We start from the raw sequence: 27,313 nt of genomic DNA, 5'->3' as shown, positions 1-27,313 counted from the left end.
ATCCTCAGATGCAATACTCTGAGGGCAACCTCCACACAGCAGAACTGAGAAACTCCATCACTGGATCCCCCTCCCACTTAAGGAGGGAAATCTCTCTTCATTTAATACAAGTAACCAGCAGTGTACCTGTACTGGGCACAATGAACACAAAAGAAAAACTTGGGCTTGGTTTTGTTTCTGTACAAGTTCTTTATTGTTAAAGTGGAAGACATGCTAAGTATAGAAACGAAATAGAGCACAAACAGATTTAATTTCCTACCAAATTATTGATGAGCAAATATTTTCAAAAGACATAAAAGAAAAAGATACGGAGTTGTTGTCAAGACACTTTCAGTATTATTTGCAGGTGCTTACTCCCGTGCATACTGTAGAGCCTCAGTAAATTCCATTCAGATGTATATGTCCTGACTGCATTCAGCAGTAAACTGTATAGATAGGTATAGATATCTTCCCTGATTGTAAAATAAGTTGAAATAAATCCATAATGCCAAAATCTGATACCCTTACTTATGTGGAATAGTGCCTTACTCTGTGATTAGCCCCAGTGTTTTCAGTGTGACTAGCTGCATGGTATAAATTACTGTTTCATACTAACAGGTTTCAGAGTAGCATCCATGTTAGTCTGTAGTCGCAAAAAGAAAAGGAGTACTTGTGGCACCTTAGAGACTAACACATTTATTTATGCCTATGAAGTGAGCTGTAGCTCACAAAAGCTTTTGCTCAAATAAATGTGTTAGACTCTAAGGTGCCACAAGTACTCCTTTTCTATTTCATAGTAGTTGCAGATTAAGGTACCCAGGAGTAAAGGTATCAATTCTGGTCTATAGTACTTTGAATAACCTCTAATTCCTGCAACAGGGTCCTTCTTTCTTATATCTCCTGCTGACACATAGATATGCCTATCACTTTTGCATCTCTGAATATTACCATATAACAAAATATATAGCTAGCTCTAATCCAGGCAACAGATGGGAGAGTGGTTGCATGGTTCTTGGTAAAATACCATATTCTCTATAATTTTTCTCTCTTGAACCCTCTCCCCATTTTAACCAGTCTGCATTGTATTTATACTATGCTGTATTTTATGTTGGTTTTGTGCTTATATTCACCTGTTCATAAATAAAGATTTCCCTGCATTTTATTTTCAAACCATTGAAATCAATCAAAGCAGCAAGCCTAAAAGATGACATTTTATGTATCTTCACTGCAATCCACTTACAGCATTCATCATCAGAAACTGTTTTCAAATGCCACTTCTCATTTATTTGATTCAATGAGCAAAACTGAATCAAATTGAGTTGCTTTGAAGTAGAAAAAAGTTTGTCTTCTAAATCACTTGCATCCTCTAAAATTCTTGGAACATTTTTTTCCTCATAGTTCTCCACTCTTATGTCTGATGTCCCACTAATAACATTTTTGGAGCAGATTGTACCGTTCTAGAAATTCTCTCTCTCTCTCTCTCTCTCTCTCTCGTCTGGATCATTGAACAGCGATCATGGACCATTTGTCTGGCAAATTGTATCGTTAGAATCCATCATTTTCTACAAAACTCCAAAGAACTTGATGATGATTTTCTCTCATGTTTTGTGTGTGTGCATGTGAGAGAGAGCATATTTGGGGGATGCAGCAGTTATTAGTGTGTCAGTAGTCATAGCATATAAATGGGAGACAGGTTTCTATTCCAGACTATGTCACTGATTCACTGTGTGACCTTGGGACCTAATTCTGTAGCTCATCCACTTTTACACTGGTGTAATTCCATTAAGTCCACTGAGTTGCTCCTGATTTATGTTAGCATAAGATCAGAATTTAATAGATTTGAGGGCCAGAAAGGTCCACTGTGATTATCTTGTGTACTCTTCAGGTATACTACTGGTATAGAATTTAACCCACTGATTTCTACAGTGGAGAGAATTATTTCTCCCTGTTACACTTGTGAACACTATCAAACTGGAGCTCTCAGAATCAGATCCTCTGTTTTCCTTTCTATAAAATAGGGTAATAACAAGAACTAGATGAATGACAAAAGAATTTCCATAGATATTTGCTTGATTTTTTTTTTGTATGTTCTTAGGCCGTGGTCATTTTGTGTTCATTTTCTGGGAATAGTCAGGAACCAAGTTTTATTAGAAACCAAACATTAGATTCATGTACATTCATCCAGTCAGTGAACAGAATGATACGAGGGCCCATGTCCTGCAAACACATATGCACATGCTTAACTTTAAACATGTGAGTAATTCATTGACATTTTGGCTCTATTGAGACTACTCACATGTTTAGCTTTAAGCAAGTTTGCAGGATTGGAGCTAAACGATTAATCAGAACACTCAATTAAGCAACACACCCCAAATTATTAATATTGTGTACTGCACTCACTGCTCAGACTGAAACATTTGCAATCAATTTATAGTATAAAATATAATACATGACCTAGCACCTTGGGGCCCTGATCCTGATTGGAACCTTTGGTTGCAACTGCAAAACAAATGATTAATAATAAAATATATCTGAATAACAAATATATTCAAAGAAATAATATATGGGGAGATACTCCAGGAGCAGAAAAAGAGGTTAGATTTGTCAAATAAATTATTCCTTCTGCTCTAGTAATAATCCTACTCTGATGATACTTTTAATCAAGAATCACTCCCGAATCTCATGGCTCCAGCCTGAGTCCTGTTGGAAAACGCTCCTATATTTTAAGTTTTTTGATCTTCTTAGGCACCTGTAAGCTGACTCAAGGCCTCTGCCCCACTAAGCATGCTCTAATTTAATGTACATCAGTGGCCCCAGCATATTCTCTCAGATCTCTTGAAATTTTCAGAACGAAAACTTTTTTATTGAAGTTTTCACAAAAATACTTTCAAATATTATTTTGCAAAAAAATTGAATATTAATTTAGTTTTTTGGCTTTGATTTTTTTCCTTCTCTCTTTACTTCTTTGTTTTACCTTTTTGCACTCTTTTTAGTGGCAAAATGGAAAAATGAAAAAGAGAAAAGGAGGGAAAGGAGAAAGGAACAACAATCCCTGCCCCCCCCGCAAAATAATTCTAAAGCAAACATTTTAAAAATATATATCTTCATGAAAAGTTGCTCATTCTCAAAACTTGTGGAAAGCACATTTTTTTTCATTTTTTTGTTTGTTTTTTCAAAAAATCATTGTCATTTTCAACAAGCTCTATTTTTCAACTAGTTCTTCATATAGCAGAAAGCATGACCTCCCATACCTCTTATTATATAGATATACAAAAATTCTCTCCCCCACCCATTAAATGTAAAAGAGGGTCAGCTGTTCCAGAAAAGAGAATGGACAATAGAGAAATGAGCCTCCAAAAGGTAGATTCCGAATTTATCACCTCATCATTTTTATCCCAAAATCATTTTTATCACAAAACACTGAGCTGCAGTTGGTGGGTGGAGATGAAAGTCCTACATAACGATATTTATATAAAAGTAGAATTTTAAAGGAACTTCAAATCTTGCTAATGGACAATAAATAGTTCAAGGGATGTACCAATAGACAGTGTAATAACTAACATCATTCCGTCAGTGATGATGTTTCAAGTCTTAGGACGCAAAGGGGAGGGTACAGACACCGCACAATTCGATGAGCATTTTTACGCTGAGTGTGAAGGAGTGCAGGGAGCATTTCCATACAGCAAATGTTCTACCAGCACTAATCTGTCAAGCTGAGGCTTTATTTCTTTGTGTCAAAGTGCAAATCTTTGGGATTCCCAGGAAAGACTCCCAGGTGCTAAGTTGCTGATACATTCAGTGTGTCATTACACTGAGCCTCAATAAGAGGCTAAAGCCTCAAGAGCCACTGGGATTTAACCCCCTTTACTGGGTAGCTGGAAGCACTGATATACCAAGCCTTTTGATGGTACAGGAATGGTGGCAATGCACTCAGCCATAGGAGATGCCAATGCAGTTATACCAAAGGTTCTTGCCTGGCCATACTAGGAAGCAGGAAGAATACAAGTGTGTCTCAGTGTTAGTTAACTGATGCGGGCCAATGCCACACTGGTATGCTCAAACAGCTTGGCTGGAAAGTGTTGGGCATTTTTTATGGATGCGACCACAAACAAGAATTGTGAGCAACTGCTCGAGCTTTGTGCTGCAACCAGACTCCTTTTTCTGACACTGATTTCAAAGGAAGAACATACAGGCATGGACTTGATATGGGAATGATGGGTGAACCCACAAAGCACCAGAAAGTGGTAGCATGCTGAACACCAAGGCAGGATGTCAGAGAAGATGGAAAGAACACTTTCAGGACCTTCTTAATTGCAGCACCAGGAGGATGCAAAGAGTCCAGTGACCGCACTGCCATATAATGTAGAGGATGTCACTGTTGAGGAGGTACAAAGTAGCAGCCTGTATGCTAAACAATGGCCATGCTGTTTAGCTGATTGAGCATGGGGGGGATTCCGTCTTGGAGTGGCTGACCCATATTATCAATAAAGTGTGGATTCATGAGAACTAAAACAATGCAGCCGTCAAATTAAGAGCAACAGGGTCAAAGCAACAAGTTAGTCTAAGTGCTGGATTGAAATTAAATTACCAATTTAGTTAAAACATTTGATTAATACAACAAATAATCAACCCTTATAAATCTTAAAAAGGGATCTAAAGATGTCACTGTCTGTTTGGTTATAAATCCCAACTAAAGATCACCCAGGTCAATCAAAACTATAATTTAGAACTGGTTTAATGTATTGTTTCTGAAACAAAATATTATTTAATGTCTGAACGACAGCCTCAGAGCCAATTAAAAGCTTCCTCCTTAGATTTCAGTTCTTGTGAATCCTTCTTTTCAGAAACTGAATGTTTTTTCATTGTTCTTAAGATCCACGGGTTTGGTTCTGTGGTCACCTATGCAAATTGGTGAGGATTTTTTATCAAACCTTCCCCAGGAAAGGGGATGTAATGTTTGGGAGGATTTTGGGGGGAAAGACGTTTCCAAATGGACTCTTTCCTAGTAATATACCGGTTAGACATTTGGTGGTGGCAGCGAAAGTCCAAGGGCACAAGGTAAAATAGTTTGTACCTCGGGGAAGTTTAAACCTAAGCTGGTAAAAGTAAGCTTAGGAGGTTTTCATGCAGGTCCCCACATCTGTACCCTAGAGTTCAGAGTGGGGAAGGAACCTTGACAGCCACTTTTTTACAGTCCAGGTTTTCTCAATATTGTTACTAGAAAATGATTTTTTACAAATATATGTCGTAGCCTGATCAATTATTAGAATTATAATTTTTTTATTGGGATAACATGCACTTGTCACAAATACAAGGTCCTTTCTCAGGTGACTAGTTGAAGTTAATCAAGATGATAAAATTGGTGAAGCACACACACAAACTTTATAAGCTTTTGTTAATTCAAACAAATATAATTAAAATAATAGAAAAATCAATATACATAAGTATAAGAATAAGATAAATACAGTAGAGTGGTTTCCTGTACTGTTCATACTGGCAGTCTTACATTGTGCATACTTACAATCTTACGGAGACAATTAGAAACAAGGGGAGAAGAAAAGGTAAGTGGAGCACATCAGGAGACTGGTCCCAGGTCAGGCAACATGCTGTTCTAGAAATGGACATACCCAAGAAAGCAAGGAAAGTTCCAAATCATGTATAACCATAGGTTATTCAGTCCACATGGACACAGGCAACATCAGCTCACCTTTTCCATATGCATCAGCAATATCATCCCATCTTATTACATACAGGTCTTTCTAGCTAACTATATTTATGCTTCCAGTACCTAAGTAATTTGCATCAATGTGGTCTGCCTTGTAACAAAATTGCAAAAAGTCCTGAAACTCTTTATGTCAAATGTTAAAAGTTTGTGGTGTACCTGTTCATGGTCAGTTGCCTGTTCTCTTATCACTAGAAGGCAAAAAATAGTTGACCCAACTATGGGTCACCAACTAAGTGCTGCTTTTCATCAGTTATGCTAACCACAAGCAACTTCCTATAATTCTTGCATTGCTAATATTATCCTAGCAACCCTATTATTAATGATTTCCTACTTAGTGTTACAGCTTCAATAACTTCCATTATTATTCCTATAAGCATGCTTAGCAAATAAATTATATTTTACCCCAAACTATAAACCCTCCAAGATCAGCTCAGGGGCCAATGGTCAACAATGTATTTAATGGACTGCAATGTATACTCAACACGGTTTACAATAGAGTGGATTAATGAATCAGCAGCCTGTCTCAGGAGATGAGAGTTTAAGTCGGGTTCATGTCAAGAAGTGAATTTACTTCACTTAGCTACTGCTCAAAATACCGTCTAAATGTGAGTTAACATGGAATTTGAAATACCATTTAGACATTTTCAGTGAGCTATGTTAACAAGTATTGTGTTCACAAACATAAAATATTTACTATATCACAAACTGCTCCTCCTCTACAGAATATAATACAGCTTGCTTCCTGTATTACTGGTTTGTACAATAACATTTTGAATTCTGTTCATTAGCCATTGAAGTTCCATATGTTCACTGTAATAGGACTTCACTCCCTTATTAGTGTGTATGATGGAGTGGGTATTCTCCATTAATCAAAGTAAAATAATTGTATAGAAGCAAGATATTTTAACTGTTCTTGCAGGTGTTACATTTTGCCGGGCTTCATATTTGTTTGTCTATTTTCTATTCAAGGGCCTGATCCAATGAGCTTTGAAATAAATGGGTGTCTTTCCACTAACTTCAATGGCTTTTGGATTAGGTCCCCAAAGTGTATAGATTAGAGTCACTTGTTTTATACAGTGAATTGGAGGGAAATGATTTATTTCAATTAGCTGGAGATTGCAAGAGGTGATTTTTTTTGTTTTTGTTTGTTTTGTTATTTCCTAACTCTGCTACTCCATCACTATTCCCATCCTCTTCCTCAGAAATGCAGTCAATAGGTCAAAATTATGCTGTTTAAATCACATTACATGAGATTTTTCATACTGTTATCTGCCATATCTGACATGTCAGCTCTCTGTTTTGAGCATATTTTAGGTCTAAACTGTAGGAAGTCTGAATATGATAAGACTGATTATTTAACCCCCTGTTTTATCACTCTTGTTATGCTCTCATGATTCCATTTAACTTTCCAATCAAATCACTAGAACCATATAGCATGGCTAGTATGTTCAATAGAATATTAGTTATATTCTGCCTGGTCAGCTCTAGAATATTTAGCATCAGTCCTAAGTGTTTATATGTCCATATCAATGCGGTATCTGAGCACCTGAAAACCTGCTTGCTGAAACAGTGACTTTTTTTAGGAAATATTACAGAATATTTATAGAAAATGTACTTTTATTAAAAAATCATTAGTATTTGCACTGGAAATCTGATTATAAAAATGTTACCTAGCCAGTCAGGGAACAAACATGTTTGTTTGAAACAGCTTCAATGTCAAATATCAGATACTTGCAATGAATGTTCTCAAGAGAGCTATAGTACATGAATTTTTTCTTAAGAATTATTCCAGGAACAATTATAAATAAGAATTGCATTCAACAAATTCAAAATGCGATTATGGGCATTTTGTCTACAGCAATGGTCAAATTGTGTCTAAGCAAATAATTGTTAAAAATTATTTGCCCAACTCTATTATCTTTATAGGATTTTTTTTCTGCAGTGTTAAATATGTGTCTGATTCAAATGTTAACCAATATTTTTTTTTAAATCTCCTGGAAAATAGCCAAAGTAATAATGCAATAGTGACAGGTTGGATCACAGAAAACCCCTTGGGAACTGCCAACTGATGTGCTGAGACTACTTCTAACCTGTTTTCCCTGCCAGCTTGGAACTTCAGAACTTTGCCAGTTTGAGCCAGACACTCTAGCCTGCTACAAACCCAGACCCAGGTCTAAACCACCTCCCCCAACAGCTGCAGGCTTAACTGAAAACAGGTTAAGAAGTGTTCCTGTCTCCAACACTCAGATGCCCAGCTCCCAATGGGGTCCAAACCCTAAATAAATCCATTTTACCCTGCATAAAGCTTATATGCACAGCTGTTCCCCCTACCCCCAAGTATCAATACATACTCTGGGTTAATTAATAAGTAAAAAGTGATTTTATTAAATACAAAAAGTAGGATTTAAGTGGTTCCAAGTAATAACAGACAGAACAAAGTAAATTACCAAACAAAATAAAATGAAACATGCAAGTCTATGCCCAATACAGTGAGAAAGTGATTACAGATGAAATCTCACCCTCAGAGATGTTCCAGTAAGCTTATTTTACAGACTAGTCTCCTTCTAGTCTGGGTCCAACAATCACTCACTCCCCTGTGATTGCTGTCCTTTGTTCCAGTTTTTTTCAGGTATCCTTTGGGGGTGGAGAGGCTATTTCTTGAGCCAGCTGAAGACAAAAGCGTGGGGTCTCCCAGGGGCTTAAATGGACTTTCTCTTGTGGGTGGAGACCCCCTCCTCTCTCCTATGCAAAATTCAGCTCCAAGATGGAGTTTTGGCGTCACATGGGCAAGTCACATGTCCATACATGACTCAGTTTTTACAGGCAGCAGCCATTGCCCACATGCTATCTTGAACATCTCTAGGAAGACTTCTTATGTGGATTAGAGTCTTCCAAGATCCATTGTCAGTTAAGTGTTTCTTGACTGGGCACTTGACTTGCAAATTCCTTTCTAAAGAAGCTGACCAAATGCTTTACTAAGGCTACTTAAAATCAAACAAGTACACAGCCAATATTCGTAGCTTTGAATACAAAAATGATACATGCATACAAATAGGATGAATATATTCAGTAGATTGTAACCTTTGCAGAGATATGTTACACAGCATATGTAGCATATAACATATTCCAGTTATGTCATATATACATTCATAAGCATATTTCCATAAAGCATTATGGGGTGCAATGTCATCATAATGTTGAGGTGACCATGGAGGTTTTGGTATCTTTGTGAGAGCCTATCAGATGGAGCCTTTAATGAAAAAGTTCAAATAAAACAAACAAAAACCAAAAACTTACCAGGAAATGTGATATTTTGTATTTAGTTCACTGAGGGTGGGGGAAATACAATTCAGTAATATAGATAGATTGTAGGCTTTCATTGGCAGTGCCTAGCAAACTGGGAATTGATCCTGATTTGGGGGCACATAGGGTGTTACTGGAAAACGAATTATAAATAATAATAATAATAATAGTAAAGCTAAAATGTGACTAATTCAATCTCCATGTTACTATGGTTTACCATTTTTGCTTCACAGATATGCTGGTGCCCATTACAGACAATAGCTGCAGATCATTAATTAGCAGCATGCAACAATGATCTAAAATGGCCTCTTCATTTTTTGATAACCTGTTGTTATGACCATACGTGATCATTGTTGATCAACAAACAAATAACTGGCAAGCAGTAGTTTTGAAACTAGCTCTGATTTTCCACATCCTTGCACTTTGTATACTAGGTCTGTGCAAACTAGGTCTAAAAACAAATCTGCTATTCATTTATTAACTTATTACACTTACTTTGCACTGGGTGCAAATCACTGCCAACGTTAAGGCTACATTTTAGTCATGGGTATTTTTAGTAAAAGTCATGGGCAGGTCATGGGAAGTAAACAAAAAGTCACAGCCCCGTGACCTGTCCATGACTTATGCTAAAAATATCTGTGACTAAATCTTACCTGCTGGGAGGAAGACACTCCTGAAGACTGCTGCTGGTCCGGGCGGGGGGCAGCCGGGTCCCCTGTCACTGGTCCGGGCGGGGGTAAAGCAGGGTCCTGTTGCTGCCACCACTGATCCAGGCGGGGGACAGCCCGGGGCCACGCAGCTGCCACCACCGCTGGTCTGGGCGGGGGGTGGGAGCAGCCCGGGGCCCTACTGCCACCGCCGCTGGTCCCAGACCACTGCTCCAGGGCAGCGCCAGGGACCAGCTGCGGGGCAGTCCTGGGGTCAGCCACACCAGGGCTGCAAAATTCACGGAGGTCACAGAAAATCATAGAAACCCATAAGGCTGTGGAAAATCAGGCCTTCACTTTGTATGGAATGTAGGCAGACCAACTTTGCAGGAAGTCAGGTTTCAGAGTAACAGCCGTGTTAGTCTGTATTCGCAAAAAGAAAAGGAGTACTTGTGGCACCTTAGAGACTAACCAATTTATTTGAGCATGAGCTTTCGTGAGCTACAGCTCACTTCATCGGATGCATCCGATGAAGTGAGCTGTAGCTCACGAAAGCTCATGCTCAAATAAATTGGTTAGTCTCTAAGGTGCCACAAGTACTCCTTTTCTTTTTGCAGGAAGTGTAATTGAAAAATGGAAAAAACAGCCAAAGTCCTCAGTAAAAGCAAGCATCTTAAGGTTCAGTACACAAGGCTGTAATATCCTGTAATATCCTGAACAAACTTTGTAGAATTAAGATAAGCTTTATTGAGTAAGTTAAACCTTACTGAATTAGGTTAACACCTTTTAGGTACACAGTATTAAAAATGCAGTTGTGTATGTGTGTTGTATGTACTTCTCTATTAAGGAAGAGGGATGCTAATAAACTTCCTCAGTTATCAGCCTTGGAGAGACATGCATATACTAATTCAAACTGGATTCTCCAGAGGACAAAGAAAAGATTTTTTGATTAAAAATCCTGAGTTTAGTCTAACCTAAAGCTCCCTTTTGGATCTAGCAAACGAACAGGGCTCCTGGTCAATGGAGGGCCTCAATCTTTAGGGAAGGATTGAAAGGAGAAGGCCTACTAAGGTTCCAGAGGACAGTGTGCTTCTTCTGAGCTGAAGCTCTGATGAACTTTTAAACCACAAGGAAACCCTAGGGCAGGATATTATAAGACTGCACCTTGTTCTTGTGAATTGAATTTATATCTCTAATCTTCTGCCACATCTTTGAAAAATAATTCCTATGTTTACATATTTTTGGAATGATTTTATTTTAAAATTAGTAGATAAATGAAAATAAGAAATATAATATGTCCCCTCCAGGTTATATTTGCACAGTGTCATTTGACTGTGTTATGCTTGCATATAAAGGTAATAATATTTTAACTTTTGTTTACCATTTAAGCTTTTGTGTTGATTCCTTCTGATTATAGTAACATTTCTTGCTGTCTGAATCTATTGCAGTGTGCCTGAATATTATGATTATGGTCATGGAACAAGTGAAGATGCTTATGACAGCTACGGTAAGGCCTGTTCTATTTTAAGTAAAAGTGTGAAATCAAAAAACCAATCAGTCACTGACAGCTCCAAAATTACTTCTACCTTCTTTTTTGCTCTGCTTTTACAGAAGCCCAAACTAAATTGATTTGTGTAATTCTGCGGTAAGATTTAACTTATGGAACTGGGACCAGAAAATTGAACAGATCAATTTTGATCAAAATTTCAAACGCAATTAATCACATAGATCAATTTTAACAGCAACAGTGAGCTTGCTGATTAGTGCCTGAGTATATTTTGCAGTGTCAGTTGTCAGTCTTATTGATGTGACAACAATACTGTGTCTCTCCTGCTGTCATATCCATTATCTCAAGCAACAAGTATAACATAGTCAAAAAGATTTTTTTATTCTTGGAATAATAGTACCAACAACTCCAATTAAAATCCAGAGTTCTAAAATACTTCACTGCAAAATGCCATGTAATTTTTAACTTTCTATGGATCAAATCTTGCTCCAAACTTCCCAGTCACAGAATGCCTGAACATGCTGGAACTGGGGGGAAGAGGATGTGAGGAGAAAGGACACCTTTGCTCCAAAAGGGTTCCCTCTTCCCCAGTGCACCTGGGAAGTTAGTGGTAGTTCTGATGGCTCCATGGCTGCACAGATCATGAGAAAAGCTCCCCAGAGAGATGGACAGGGTATAGCCACAGGGTTTGCTGCAGCCTCTCTCAGACTACAGTACCAGTGCCACAGCAGCTTCGCTGTAGCATTGTGACCTAGAAGAAGGATTCATTCCCGCGTTGCCCAATGAACTCCACGGTGCATGGCCCATTTACTTGGGTAAATGGGTTCCTGGTCCAGAATCAGGCATTAAATATTACTTTAGATGGTGCATTGAAATCCATTCCTTCTATTTCTCTTGAATGTTTTGCAGTAGTTTTTTACACTCAGTTGGAAGATATGAGCCTGATCTCAGACGTTGTATATCAGCATAATTTGAATTAAGTCAACAGAGCCATGCTAATTCTCACCAGATGAGGGTGTGGCCCAATATGTTCAAAGTATAACATTTGATGTATTATTAGTTATTAACTATAATAATGTGTATGGTGTTTTCCAAAACACACAACAAGACAAGAGAATGATGCTGGAAATGAAAATTCCAAGCGCATGATAATTTTATTCATGCAGCTGTGAAGCAAATTTTAGGGCAATGCAAAGTTGTATTTGAACTGAAATCATCCTTTGTATTTGAACTGAAATCATGGTTTCTTAAGGGACATTGTCAAAATAATTGCATTGCATAATCAGAAATAACTTATTTTTGTATGTGATCAGTATTTGTGATACATGTGCTTTATACAATGTGCAGTCAAGCACATTTTCAGTGCTAAACAAATAATAATATTAGTGTATTCATATGGATGTGTGCACGTCAGTTACCCTTGGTTTTGTTTCTTTTGTGTATTTATTTGCTGTTATCATCTTGAGTAAAAAGAATATAATCTCTTCCAAAAATGCTGCAAAAGCAGTGTCCCCTAACTATGGGGGGCATGGAGGAACGTTCGGGAGGGTGCGTTGCCAGGTCAGCCCCCATGGTGGGCAGGGAGGAAGCGCCACCCAGCCCCACTCTGCCCCCAGCCCAGCCCCAGCTCCAGCTATGCTCTGCCTCCTGCACTGCCCTCAGTCCAGCTCTGGCCCCAGCCCCAGCTCCGCTCCACTCCCTGCTTTGCTCCCAGCCCAGTTCTGCCCTCGTTCCCTCTCTGTCCCCAGGCCAACTATTCCTCTGGTCCCAGCTCCACCGCCCTCCCCAGTTTTGCCCCCACCTCCGCATTCAGCCCAAGCGCCTCTGCTGAGCCAACTGTGTAGTTATGGAGGGGTGTGTGGACAGATACCTTTACTGGTAAGGGGAGGGCACAACAGGAAAAGTTTGGGTACCACTGTGCTAAAGGGTTGAGTAACCCAGAGAAGAATGATGTGAGCCCAGGATTGAGAGCCCGCTACTCCTGAGTTCTTAACCTGTTCCTGACACTGACTCTCTCTGTAGATTTGGTCAAGTGACACCACTCTACTGCCATTCCTTTGTCTGTAAAATGAGGATGATAGTACTTGTTTTCCTATCCAGGTTGTTGAAAAGGCTAATTACTTAAGGTTCATAACTTGCTCATATAAGATCACTATTGTAAGATTATGAGTCACTCCGGTGTTAGGCTCCAGCCAATCCACAAGGTAGGAGCAGGTCGTGTGACTCCCAGATCAGGTGTATAAGCCCCACAGGAGGAACAGCTGCTCAGTGTGCTCAATGTCACTCCAGAACTTGGAACTCTCTCCTGCCCAGCGGTGGCAATAGACTCCCCAGGCCTTAGCCTGCTCCAGCCCTGTTCCTAGCCCTGCTCCTGCTCCTGCTCCAGCCCTGTTCCTAGCTGGGCTCCAGCCCTGCTCTTGCTGCTTCCCTGGTCCTAGTCCTGCTCCAGTCTCTTTTACTTATTATACCTGTTTTATTAACAACATGCTAGAAACTTAAAATAGAGAAACCATTTTTCAACTTTTTTCCCCTAAAAATGGAGAGCATTTTAATCTATATCCTGGTTCCTGCTGGTTCACATGCACTAGTACATTCATAATGTTGCTCATGCACCACTCTGTTAGCCTCTGTGTGCGCTCTTTTCTTCTTCTTCCTAAAGAAACAAGGATTTAAATGGATTGTGTTAATCTCAATGTATGTGTATTCTGCATTTATCTTTTTTATTACTGTTCTCTTGTGCACACACTATATCTCTTCTCCTCACCCAATTATTTCAAACACTTCCCACCCCATCCACAAGCAGTCAGGCTCCACCTCATTCTCTATCCTTACATAACATATACCCTTCATTGTCCAGTAGATCTCAATTCTCTACCCCTGTTTGTGTAATCTTCCATGAAATTTCCTAATCCCCAATACTGTGTGAATTCAGCCTCCCCTATATTTGCAGCACCTCACACAAGACAAGACTATTTTTTTCTCTCTCTCTCTTTCACCCCAGCTCAGGAACTAATGATAGCTTCATGTCTTCTTGTGCCTCCACAAACATATCTATTCCATTCTCTCTAGCCCACTCTTCTGTAACACTAAATTCCCCCCACCCTGATTAAGACCACCACATAGACAAATCATGATCACCAGCCATAATGCCTAATCCCTTTTCTCCCTTCAAAACCCCTAGAAAATCTCCATTTCCTTACCCCTTCACAGCCCATCCCACTTTCCTTGTCATCCCTTGTAAACATCACAAGATATGTCTTTTCCCCTAGATTACCCATCTCTGCCCATGTGATTCCTGATTTCTTAAGTTTGCCCTATCAGCCATTTCCTCCACTCTATACTTGCTCCCACACAGCATTTTACAATCTCATTTCCTAGTCAATTTTCCAGGGGATGGCTGATGAGCCTCAAAATGTGAGAATCCTCTCATTCTTCAGTCTCACTATATAAACTCCAGCAAATAATAACAATATTACTATATAGCACTTATATGTACTATAGGGCTCTCTAGATTTTCAAAGTACTCTAAAAACATTACAGCACCACTTTGTCCCCCAGATAAGAGCTCTTAGCATGGACTTCTTAACTTTCCAGCTGGGCTCCTGCACAGCAGAACCCTTTCCTTCCTCCTGGAGTAGGCTAATATAGGTTCTCCTATGCCCTCTAGAAGAACCTGTGGTGGAGCCTGGCTGTGGCTCCTTCTTTCAATTTATTCAGCACTCCCTGTTTGGGTTGCAAGCATTAAGGGAGCATGTTTAAGCAAAATACTGAAATAGAAAAGAGTATGTGCCTCTATGTAAAAGTCCTATGGAACTGAGCAGGAATAGAACCAATCAGGTTTTACAGAAATCACTTTAAACTATTGACTTGAATAGAATCATGGAAGATTAGGGTTGGAAGAGACCTCAGGAGGTCATCTAGTCTAACCCCCTGCTCAAAGCAGGACCAACACCAACTAAATCATCCCAGCCAGGGCTTTGTCAAGCCTGACCTTAAAAACCGCTAAGGATGGAGTTTGCACCATAGAATCATAGAATCATAGAATATCAGGGTTGGAAGGGACCTCACGAGGTCATCTAGTCCAACCCCCTGCTCAAAGCAGGACCAATCCCCAATTAAATCATCCCAGCCAGGGCTTTGTCAAGCCTGACCTTAAAAACTTCTAAGGAAGAAGAGGTAACGCATTCCAGTGTTTCACCACCCTCCCTAGGTAACGCATTCCAGTGTTTCACCACCCTCCTAGTGAAAAAGTTTTTCCTAATATCCAACCGAAATCTCCCCAACTGCAACTTGAGACCATTACTCCTTGTCCTGTCATCTTCTACCACTGAGAATAGTCTAGAACCATCCTCTTTGGAACCACCTCTCAGGTAGTTGAAAGCAGCTATCAAATCCCCCCTCATTCTTCTCTTCCGCAGACTAAACAATCCCAGTTCCCTCAGCCTCTCCTCATAAGTCATGTGTTCCAGACCCCTAATCATTTTTGTTGCCCTTCGCTGGACTCTCTCCAATTTATCCACATCCTTCTTGTAGTGTGGGGCCCAAAACTGGACACAGTACTCCAGATGAGGCCTCACCAATGTCGAATAGAGGGGAACGAACACGTCCCTCGATCTGCTCGCTATGCCCCTACTTATACATCCCAAAATGCCATTGGCCTTCTTGGCAACAAGGGCACACTGCTGACTCATATCCAGCTTTTCGTCCACTATAACCCCTAGGTCCTTTTCCGCAGAACTGCTGCCTAGCCATTCGGTCCCTAGTCTGTAGCTGTGCATTGGGTTCTTCCGTCCTAAGTGCAGGACCCTGCATTTATCCTTATTGAACCTCATCAGGTTTCTTTTGGCCCAATCCTCCAATTTGTCCAGGTCCCTCTGTATCCTATCTCTGCCCTCCAACGTATCTACCACTCCTCCCAGTTTAGTATCATCCGCAAATTTGCTAAGAGTGCAATCCACACCATCCTCCAGATCATTTATGAAGATATTGAACAAAACCGGCCCCAGGACCGACCCCTGGGGCACTCCACTTGACACCGGCTGCCAACTAGACATGGAGCCATTGATCACTACCCATTGAGCCCGACAATCTAGCCAACTTTCTACCCACCTTATAGTACATTCATCCAGCCCATACTTCTTTAACTTGCTGACAAGAATACTGTGGGAGACTGTGTCAAAAGCTTTGCTAAAGTCAAGAAACAATACATCCACTGCTTTCCCTTCATCCACAGAATCAGTTATCTCATCATAGAAGGCGATTAGATTAGTCAGGCATGACCTTTCCTTGGTGAATCCATGCTGACTGTTCCTGATCACTTTACTCTCGTCTAAGTGCTTCAGGATTGATTCCTTGAGGACCTGCTTCATGATTTTTCCGGGGACTGAGGTGAGGCTGACTGGCCTGTAGTTCCCAGGATCCTCCTTCTTCCCTTTTTTAAAGATTGGCACTACATTAGCCTTTTTCCAGTCATCTGGGACTTCCCCCGTTCGCCACGAGTTTTCAAAGATAATGGCCAATGGCTCTGCAATCACATCCGCCAATTCCTTTAGCACTCTCGGATGCAACTCGTCCGGTCCCATGGACTTGTGCACGTCCAGCTTTTCTAAATAGTCCCTAACCACCTCTTTCTCCACAGAGGGCTGGCCATCTACTCCCCATGTTGCGATGCCCAGCGCAGCAGTCTGGGAGCTGTCCTTGTTAGTGAAGACAGAGGCAAAAAAAGCATTGAGCACATTAGCTTTTTCCACATCCTCTGTCACTAGGTTGCCTCCCTCATTCAGTAAGGGGCCCACACTTTCCTTGGCTTTCTTCTTGTTGCCAACATACCTGAAGAAACCCTTCTTGTTACTCTTGACATCTCTTGCTAGCTGCAGCTCCAGGTGCGATTTGGCCCTCCTGATTTCATTCCTACATGCCCGAGCAATATTTTTATACTCTTCCCTGGTCATATGTCCAACCTTCCACTTCTTGTAAGCTTCTTTTTTATGTTTAAGATCCGCTAGGATTTCACCATTAAGCCAAGCTGGTCGCCTGCCATATTTACTATTCTTTCGACTCATCGGGATGGTTTGTCCCTGTAACCTCAACAGGGATTCCTTGAAATACAGCCAGCTCTCCTGGACTCCTTTCCCCTTCATGTTAGTCCCCCAGGGGATCTTACCCATCTGCTCCCTGAGGGAGTCAAAGTCTGCTTTCCTGAAGTCCAGGGTCCGTATCCTGCTGTTTACCTTTCTTCCCTGTGTCAGGATCCTGAACTCGACCATCTCATGGTCACTGCCTCCCAGATTCCCATCCACTTTTGCTTCCCCCACTAATTCTTCCCTGTTTGTGAGCAGGAGGTCAAGAAAAGCTCCCCCCCCTAGTTGGCTCGTCTAGCACTTGCACCAGGAAATTGTCCCCTACGCTTTCCAAAAACTTCCTGGATTGTCTATGCACCGCTGTATTGCTCTCCCAGCAAATATCAGGAAAATTGAAGTCACCCATGAGAACCAGGGCGTGCGATCTAGTAACTTCTGCGAGTTGCCGGAAGAAAGCCTCATCCACCTCATCCCCCTGAGCCGGTGGTCTATAGCAGACTCCCACCACTACATCACTCTTGTTGCTCACACTTCTAAACTTAATCCAGAGACACTCAGGTTTTTCTGCAGTTTCGTACCGGAGCTCTGAGCAGTCATACTGCTCCCTTACATACAGTGCTACTCCCCCACCTTTTCTGCCCTGCCTGTCCTTCCTGAACAGTTTATAACCATCCATGACAGTACTCCGGTCATGTGAGTTATCCCACCAAGTCTCTGTTATTCCAATCACGTCATAATTCCCTGACATCACCAGGACCTCCAGTTCTCCCTGCTTGTTTCCAAGGCTTTGTGCATTCGTATATAAGCACTTGAGATAACCTGCTGATCGCCCCTCGTTCTCAGTATGAGGCAGGAGCCCTCCCCTCACAGACGTTCCTGCCTGTGCTTCCTCCCGGTATCCCGTTTTCCCACTTACCTCAGGGCTTTGGTCTCCTTCCCCCGGTGAACCTAGTTTAAAGCCCTCCTTACTAGGTTAGCCAGCCTGCTCGCAAAGATGCTCTTCCCTCTCTTCGTAAGATGGAGCCCGTCTCTGCCCATCTCCCTAGGTAACCCATTCCAGTGCTTCACAACCCTCCTAGTGAAATAGTGTTTCCTAATATCCAACCTAGACCTCCCTCACTGCAACTTGAGACCATTGCTCCTTGTTCTGTCATCTGCCACCACTGAGAACAGCTGAGCTCCATCCTCTTTGGAACCCCCCTTCAGGTAGTTGAAGGCTGCTATGAAATCCCTCCTCACTCTTCTCTTCTGCAGACAGCACAAGCCCAGTTCCCTCAGCCTCTCCTCGTAAATCATGTGCCCCAGCCCCCTGATCATTTTCATTGCCCTCCGCTGGACTCTCTCCAATTTGTCCACATCCCTTCTGTAGTGGGGGGCCCAAAACTAGACACAGTGCTCCAAATGTGGCCTCACCAGTGCCGAATATAGGGGAATAATCACTTCCCTCAATCTGCTGGCAATGCTCCTAATAATGCAGCCCAATATGCCATTAGCCTTTTTGGCAACAAGGGCACACTGTTGACTCATATCCAGCTTCTCATCCACTGTAACCCCCAGGTCCTTTTCTGCAGAACTGCTGCTTAGCCAGTCAGTCCCCAGCCTGTAGCAGTGCATGGGATTCTTTCATCCTAAGTGCAGGACTCGGAACTTGTCCTTGCTGAACCTCATCAGATTTCTTTTGGCTCAATCCTCCAATTTGTCGAGGTCACTCTGGATCCTATCCCGACCCTACAGTGTATCTACCTCTCCCCTCATCTTAGTGTCATCTGTGAACTTGCTGCAGGTGCAATCCATCCATTGAGCCTGACAATCTAGCCAGCTTTCTATCCACCTTATAGTCCATTCATCCAATCCATACTTTTTTAACTTGGTGGCAAGAATACTGTGGGAGACCATACCAAAAGCTTTGCTAAAATCAAGATATATCACATCCACTGCTTTCCCCATATCCACAGAGCCAGTTATCTCATCATAGAAAGCAATCAGATTGGTCAGGCATGACTTGCCCTTGGTGAATCCATGTTGACTATTCCTGATCACCTTTCTCTCCTCCAAGTGCTTCAAAATGGTTTCCTTGAGGACCTGCTCCATGATTTTTCCAGGGCCTGGGGTGAGGCTGTAGTTCCCCGGGTTCTCCTTCTTCCCTTTTTTAAAGATGGGCACTATATATGCCTTTTTCCAGTCATCCAGGACCTCCCCCGATCACCACGAGTTTTCCAAGATAATGGCCAATGGCTCAGCAATCACATCAGCCAATTCCCTCAGCTCCCTCAGATTCATTAGATCTGGACCCATGGACTTGTGCATGTCCAACTTTTCTAAATAGTCTTTAACCTGTTCTTTCACCACTGAGGGCTGCTCACCTCCTCCCCATATTGTGTTGTCCAGGACAGCAGTGTGAGAGCGACCTTGTCTGTGAAGACCGCAGCAAAAAAAGCATTGAGTACTTCAGCTTTTTCCACATCATCTGTCACTAGGTTGCCTCCCCCATTCATTAAAGGTCCCACACTTTCACTGACCTTTTTCTTGTTGCTAACATACCTGTAGAAACCCTTCTTGTTACCCTTCATATCCCTTGCTACCTGCAACTCCAGTTGTGTTTTGGCCTTCCTGATTACACCCCTGCATTCTCAAGCAATATTTTTATACTCCTCCCTAATCATGTGTCCAAGTTTCCACTTCTTGTAAGCTTCCTTTTTGTGTTTAAGCTCACCGAAGATTTCTCTGTTAAGCCAAGCTGGTCGCCTGCCATATTTGCTATTCTTTCTGCACATAGATGATGATAGTCTTAGTTTAGGTAGTTGTTGTTTGTTTGTTTTTTTATCATCCTGTATAATGTGATAGCAGGGATATATCATCCTATTAAATTCCAAAAGCAATGTAAGAAGAACTTTTCCCACTGTCAGTCTCTCTCTTTCTAGGGAGCTTCCCTTCCTCTTCTTTGGATTGACTGTGGAGTTGATGCAGATGAAATCCTTTCACTTAAATATATTGGACCTTGCCATAAGACTAACAAGAAAAGCTTTTTGGGGAAACACCATTTAAAAAACTAAGAGCTCAGTCCCCCAAATTACTAAATGCATTTCACAAGATGCTGAGTGCTTTCACCTCCCACTAATTCCCTTAAGTGTTTAAGGCACTCATTACTCAGCTAGAGGTGCTCAGCACTTGCAGGATTGGATCTAAATTTGGGAGCATAAACCGGGGTGACAGTGTCTTTTTAACTGTATACAGGTGCTCATATTTTATAATGAACTTCATACAGTTAAATATGCAAGTGGATTAATTTATGAATACATGCTATTTCCATGTGTACCCATTGTTTTCCATAATTACATAATTTTGCATTTTCTCCTCTAGTGCTGTTGCCCTTCAGCAAGGTGTCTGGCAAAACATGAAGTTAATGACTTGTTTTATTATAAGCATAGTAAAGTAAAATGTATGGTTTAAAATGAAGTAGCATAATCAGAATAACTATAGCAGAGACAGTCATGATGCACTGGGAAAAGCCCCTACTGCAGCCTGTGCTCCTCCTCTCTCTCCGAGTCTTGTTATTTTGCCCTAAAGGTAGCCACTTAAATCAATCAAGACACTGAGATATGATATGTAGGTAATCCTATACCTGTGAAGCTTACTGATCATGTCCGAACTGCATAAGCACTGACTTATAGCCCAGAATCCTGTCCCTCGAGCTGGACTAATCAGAAAACCTGGGGTGCATTCTCTGGGGGTAGTTTCATCTTTAGTTGTTTGACAGTCCTGGATAGGAATCTAGAAGGAAAGTCCCCAGGACATTATAATGGTGATTGCCCTCTTTGTAGAAGTACTAGGGAGTAAGGGAGAAGTGTATTGCCTCCCCATCCATCCTGCTACACATCTGCACAGGGCTGCTCGCCACCTAGCCCTTAACATCTTTGTCACTTGGGCTCGCATTCATTTTGGACCAAGTATCGAAGACACTTTCTTGGCATAGGAACACATCAGAGTAAATGAAAACTACTTAGGTATTCATTACAATAAAATTATTCAGGGTTTTTGTATTTTTGTGTGTGCATATTTGCTCATGTTGCCATATAATTCTGCTTCGTTTCCACTGCAATTTAGCTTTAAGTGTTCACATGTAAAGAATTGGTTGTTTAATTTTAGGATAATTCCATCTTTAATTAAACAATACAAATGTAAATATTTAATATAATTCTTTTGGATGTAAGACATCAAAGTTCCAAAATACTGCCAAAATGATTTGATTGTCTATTTTTGTAAAGATTACCCAGCCAACAGTTCATTAAGAGAACTTTAAAGTGTGATTAGTTTGGCTAAGCGAAGTTCTGTAGAAGCAACACTGTGTAACCAAATGTTTGTAGGGCTGACAGCTAAAATAGACAGCAATATTCTATTCCCATGCAAAGTCATTGTTTATATACCAAATCAGCACTTGCAGGATACAGAAACATGTTTATTCTTTATTTGGAGTAAAGGCGACAGCTTGTGCTGAACAAGGAAGAATAAAAAATGAATATATAGATCTGAAATATAAGGTGAAATGAAAGTGTGTATGGGATAACGAAAAATAGGAATTCTGTACCTTAAATCATGCTATTTGGATATCTCCCTTCAACTCCATTAGAGAACATAAGCATTCCCATTTGCATTGAGATGCATTGAGATGCTTTCACACTATCCCAGTGTGAAACCAAAGCCCACAATTGATTAATCTATCCCATTATCAAAGCAAAATGACGCCACAAAGAAATCATACTGACCTCATGTTTCACGGTACAGAGACAAACATTTTGTAAATTTTGAAAGAAAATATCAATTGTTAGCATTCGTTTTGTAAAGATAATGAGTTTGTTCTAATAACCGTATCAAGTCCAAATTCACTGCTTAGTTCCATCAGTAATGCAGATATTGTCATTCATTGATCCTGAAATTCAATTAGCTTGTGGTGCCACGGTTTTTGCCACTGTGTTTTACCAATCTATCTCCATTTAAGCGTTCAAATGCAGGAAATCAAACAAACTAATATGATAATCTTTTTAGAAAGTTGCAGATATGATAATGCAAGTAGTTGGAACACAGGGATCTTTCCCTTCATAACTGTAACTTAGATGGTGACTAAAAGCAAGAGACTCAGCTGATGTAATTCAGTGTAGCTCTCTTGGAGTCAATAGAGCTGTGCTGATTTTCACTAGTATCTTGCCCTAATTATTTAGAATATTGCCTAGTTTACAAACCGAACATACTATGGAGCATACTATGGTTAAGAAATCCTGATATCACAAGAACTCCCCTGTTTGCAATATCCTGTATACTTGTAGGTCAATATTTTTGAATATGCTACAGTATATTAATTAACTGCCACTTCTGCTGATAGATTTAGTGTTCAGTACCTAATTCCACTCAGCGCATATCTATAGGATAAGTTAGTGTGCAGCAAGCTGGGGCATAAATCTACAGAGCTTCAGTGTGCAGCGCACTTGCTGTCAATGTGGACCCTATTGCTGTGTGCTAAAGATTCTCTAATGCCCTTTTACATACTGATCTTTGAAACAGTGTACAGAAAGCGCACTAGTGAACTTTTAGTGCGCAGCAGCAGAGTCCACACAGCCATTTAGTGTGCTGCATGCTGGAGCACTGCCCCCACCTTGTCATGCACTAATTTGTCATATACACAAGCCTTAAGACTCCTGGACGCCCTGTTTCTTGGACTCCCTTGATGGCTGGCTAGAAACTGAGGAAGTGAGGTTAAATGACATGTGTAAGATGACAGACTGTGTCAGTATTAGAGTTAGCATGAGAAGGCAGGAGTTCCTGGCTTCCAATCTCCTGTGCAGACCATTAAGCTGTGCTTAGAAAGGAGATGACTAAAAGGGAACATGATAAAAGAATACAAAATAATGAATGATTTAGAGAAGGCAGGTTAGCAACTTCTGTTTTGTCTGCCTCATAACATGAGATATTGAATGGGATTTAAAGGTAGAAAATTCAAAAACAACAAGAAGAAATATTTTTTTCAAAAGCACATAAGTAGAGTGTGGAGGACCCATTGTCACAGGAAGTCATTGAGGCCAAGAACTTGGCAAGATTTAAAATGTGATTGAACATAGATATGGAAATCAAGAATATCCAGAATTATAATTAATAATAAATAAGAACATAGGATATCAGATATTATGGTGATTGGTAGAGTATAAAAACCTGAACCCAGAGTAGAAAAGAATGGAGGAAAGTAACTTTTGTTTGCTACCTCCACTGTACATATACAACATAAATCTAGAAAAAGTGCTATACTGAACTTGAGGGAGAGACATAGAAACAGCCATAGTGGAGTGGACTCAAGGTCCATCTAATCTGATATCCTCTCTCTGCCAGGGGCCATTACCGTAAGCCTCAGAGGAAGGTGTAAGTAGGGAAACATTGGATAACTTGACTCCTACATTAGGTCTTGTCCTGGTCTCTAATATTTAAAGATTGGTTTAAGCCTAAGACATGCAGTTTAATATCCCTTCGAAAACATTTATTATTAACAGGTTTCAGAGTAGCAGCCGTGTCAGTCTGTATTCGCAAAAAGAAAAGGAGTACTAGTGGCACCTTAGAGACTAACAAATTTATTTGAGCATCAGCTTTCGTGAGCTACAGCTCACTTCATCCGATGCATTCAGTGGAAAATAGAGTGGGGAGATTGATATACATAGAGAATATGAAACAATGGGTGTTATCATACACACTGTAAGGAGAGTGATCACTTAAGATGAGCTAATACCAGCAGGAGAGCGGGGGAGGGAGGGGGAGAGAAAACCTTTTGTAGTGATAATCAAGGTGGGCCATTTCCAGCAGCTGACAAGAACGCCTAAGGAACAGTGTGGGGGAGGGGGAAATAAACATGGGGAAATAGTTTTACTTTGTGTAATGACCCATCCACTCCCAGTCTCTATTCAAGCCTAAGTTAACTGTATCCAGTTTGCAAATTAATTCCAATTCAGCAGTCTCTCATTGGAGTCTGTTTTTGAAGTCTTTTTGTTGTAATATTGCGACTTTTAGGTCTGTAATCGAGTGACCAGAGAGACTGAAGTGTTCTCCGACTGGTTTTGGAATGTTATAATTCTTGACATCTGAGTTGTGTCCATTTATTCTTTTACGTAGAGACTGTCCAGTTTGACCAATGTACATGGCAGAGGGGCATTGCTGGCACATGATGGCATATATCACATTGGTAGAGGTGCAGGTGAACGAGCCTCTGATACTGTGGCTGATGTGATTAGGCCCTGTGATGGTGTCCCCTGAATAGATATGTGGACAGAGTTGGCAATGGGCTTTGTTGCAAGGATAGGTTCCTGGGTTAGTGGTTCTGTTGTGTGGTGTGTGGTTGCTGGTGAGTATTTGCTTCAGGTTGGGGGGCTGTCTGTAAGCAAAGACTGGCCTGTCTCCCAAGATCTGTGAGAGTGATGGGTCGTCCTTCAGGATAGGTTGTAGATCCTTGATGATGGGTTGGAGAGGTTTTAGTTGGGGGCTGAAGGTGACGGCTAGTGGCGTTCTGTTATTTTCTTTGTTGGGCCTGTCCTGTAGTAGGTGACTTCTGGGTACTCTTCTGGCTCTGTCAATCTGTTTCTTCACTTCAGCAGGTAGGTACTGTAGTTGTAAGAATGCTTGATAGAGATCTTGTAGGTGTTTGTTTCTGTCTGAGGGGTTGGAGCAAATGTGGTTGTATCATAGAGCTTGGCTGTAGACAATGGATCGCGTGGTGTGATCTGGGTGAAAGCTGGAGGCATGTAGGTAGGAATAGCGGTCAGTAGGTTTCCGGTATAGGGTGGTGTTTATGTGACCATCGCTTATTAGCACCATAGTGTCCAAGAAGTGGATCTCTTGTGTGGACTGGTCAAGGCTGAGGTTGATGGTGGGATGGAAATTGTTGAAATCATGGTGGAATTCCTCAAGGGCTTCTTTTCCATGGGTCCAGATGATGAAGATGTCATCAATATAGTGCAAGTAGAGTAGGGGCATTAGGGGACGAGAGCTGAGGAAGAGTTGTTCTAAGTCAGCCATAAAAATGTTGGCATAGTGTGGGTACCCATAGCAGTGCCGCTGGTTTGAAGGTATACATTGTCCCCAAATGTGAAATAGTTATGGGTGAGGACAAAGTCACAAAGTTCAGCCACCAGGTTTGCCGTGACATTATTGGGGATACTGTTCCTGACGCCTTGTAGTCCATCTTTGTGTGGAATGTTGGTGTAAAGGGTTTCTACATCCATAGTGGCCAGGATGGTGTTTTCAGGAAGATCACCGATGGATTGTAGTTTCCTCAGGAAGTCAGTGGTGTCTCGAAGATAGCTGGGAGTGCTGGTAGCGTAGGGCCTGAGGAGGGAGTCTACATAGCCAGACAATCCTGCTGTCAGGGTGCCAATGCCTGAGATGATGGGGCATCCAGGATTTCCAGGTTTATGGATCTTGGGTAGCAGATAGAATACCCCAGGTCGGGGTTCCAGGGGGGTGTCTGTGCAGATTAGTTCTTGTGCTTTTTCAGGGAGTTTCTTGAGCAAATGGTGTAGTTTCTTTTGGTAACCCTCAGTGGGATCAGAGGGTAATGGCTTGTAGAAAGTGGTGTTGGAGAGCTGCCTAGCAGCCTCTTGTTCATATTCCGACCTATTCATGATGACGACAGCACCTCCTTTGTCAGCCTTTTTGATTATGATGTCAGAATTGTTTTTGAGGCTGTGGATGGCATTGTGTTCTGCACAGTTACATTGTAAGGTTATGATTTTTAAAATCTGTAAGAAATGTGAGAGCATTTTAAATTCAGATATGATGGCTACTGTGGGGATGATATTAAAGTTAATGTCAATTGTCAAATCCCTGTTTTAATTAAGTTATAATTCTTTGAAAAGTTCTATGTTTAAACCTGTCATATTCTTTGAACTTAGTGTATATCCAAAACCACTTGCACTTACATATATTATGATAGTACAGCATAGAAATATGTATAACAAGAAAAGAGAATAATTTTTATTGAAAGAGGCTCTTTCCATTTCTCCTATTATTCCTGAATTATACATCACTTTTATATGACAGTATAAGAATAAGTTAATCATGCCAACCATTCTTATCATATGTAGTATTTCACACCAAGTATTTTACTGCCTTTCACTCTAAGAATTGTACATTTTGAGAAACTAAGAAAAAATATTCCTGTAATATGGTGGTGTATATAGTGATAACACATCTGCATTATTTCAGGCATGACAACAGTGTCACTGAACATATCACATTGAACAATCTCACATTAATAGAAAGCTCATTTCTTCTGGAAATAAGGTGAAGGGGAAATCAATCCCATGCTGTTGTGTCCATACTTATCTCACAATAACACAGCTAATGGCGTGTCTCATCATTGTAGCATACTGTAGGAAAATTATGATTATTGTAATTAAACTATGGTAACAAGATGCTACAATTAAATCTCATCTCAACACATTTTAGTTTAGTTTAACAGATGTGTCACATTGTTAATGACAGATTTCCTGCTATTTGTAAAGGTCTGAAACCTTTACAAGTTATATATGACAAACTAATCTAATTTTATGTTTTAATAAACCATACTTAGGTAACAGAATCTGTATAATTACTATAGAAGTTTTAACACAACAAAGAAAGTTCTGTCACTTACAGATAAAAACTGGAGCCTCAATGCATATAACATCACCCAAATCCAGCCTTTTCTCAGTATTTTCTCTGCTCCATACTGTAACTGGGTGAAGTATTTGTAGAGAATAATTTATTTGATGTATTTCACCCTTTTTTCTGTTTGCAAGTTATCCACAGACAAACTTTGATTTTTACAAAAATATTTCTTGTTCTGAGATGTTTGACGAGGATTGTCAAAAATGGTGATGAATAATATTTGCAACTATGAGGTACACCACATGTGTAGGACCCTTGGATCTTGAAAGGTGTGTTGTGGGGATGTTCATCATTTAGCAGTGGAGATATGTCTTCAAGGTTTGCATCTGTTGTTCTGGCAGAGTCTGGGGCCGCTTTGAGTTGGTGTGTCCTGGTCTGTGGGGATCTTGCTTCT

General features: G+C 40.7%; 1 protein-coding gene across 11 annotated transcripts in view; it reads left to right on the top strand.

Moving 5' to 3' along the window:
- Positions 1–27,313, top strand: part of KHDRBS2 (KH RNA binding domain containing, signal transduction associated 2) — a 614,322-nt gene that overhangs the window by 522,722 nt on the left and 64,287 nt on the right. For all 11 annotated transcript variants that reach the window (XR_012638772.1, XR_012638769.1, XR_012638770.1 and 8 more), the window contains one exon: positions 11,103–11,161. Coding sequence is in view for 4 of the 11 variants with exons in the window: in XM_074947899.1 (XP_074804000.1) it covers positions 11,103–11,161 (59 nt within the window). In the remaining 7 variants the exon portion in view is untranslated. The remainder of the gene's footprint in view (positions 1–11,102; positions 11,162–27,313) is intronic.

Source organism: Natator depressus, chromosome 3 (assembly GCF_965152275.1).
Source record: "Natator depressus isolate rNatDep1 chromosome 3, rNatDep2.hap1, whole genome shotgun sequence".
Classification (NCBI taxonomy): domain Eukaryota; kingdom Metazoa; phylum Chordata; order Testudines; family Cheloniidae; genus Natator; species Natator depressus.
This window is presented reverse-complemented; position numbering and strand designations above follow the sequence as displayed.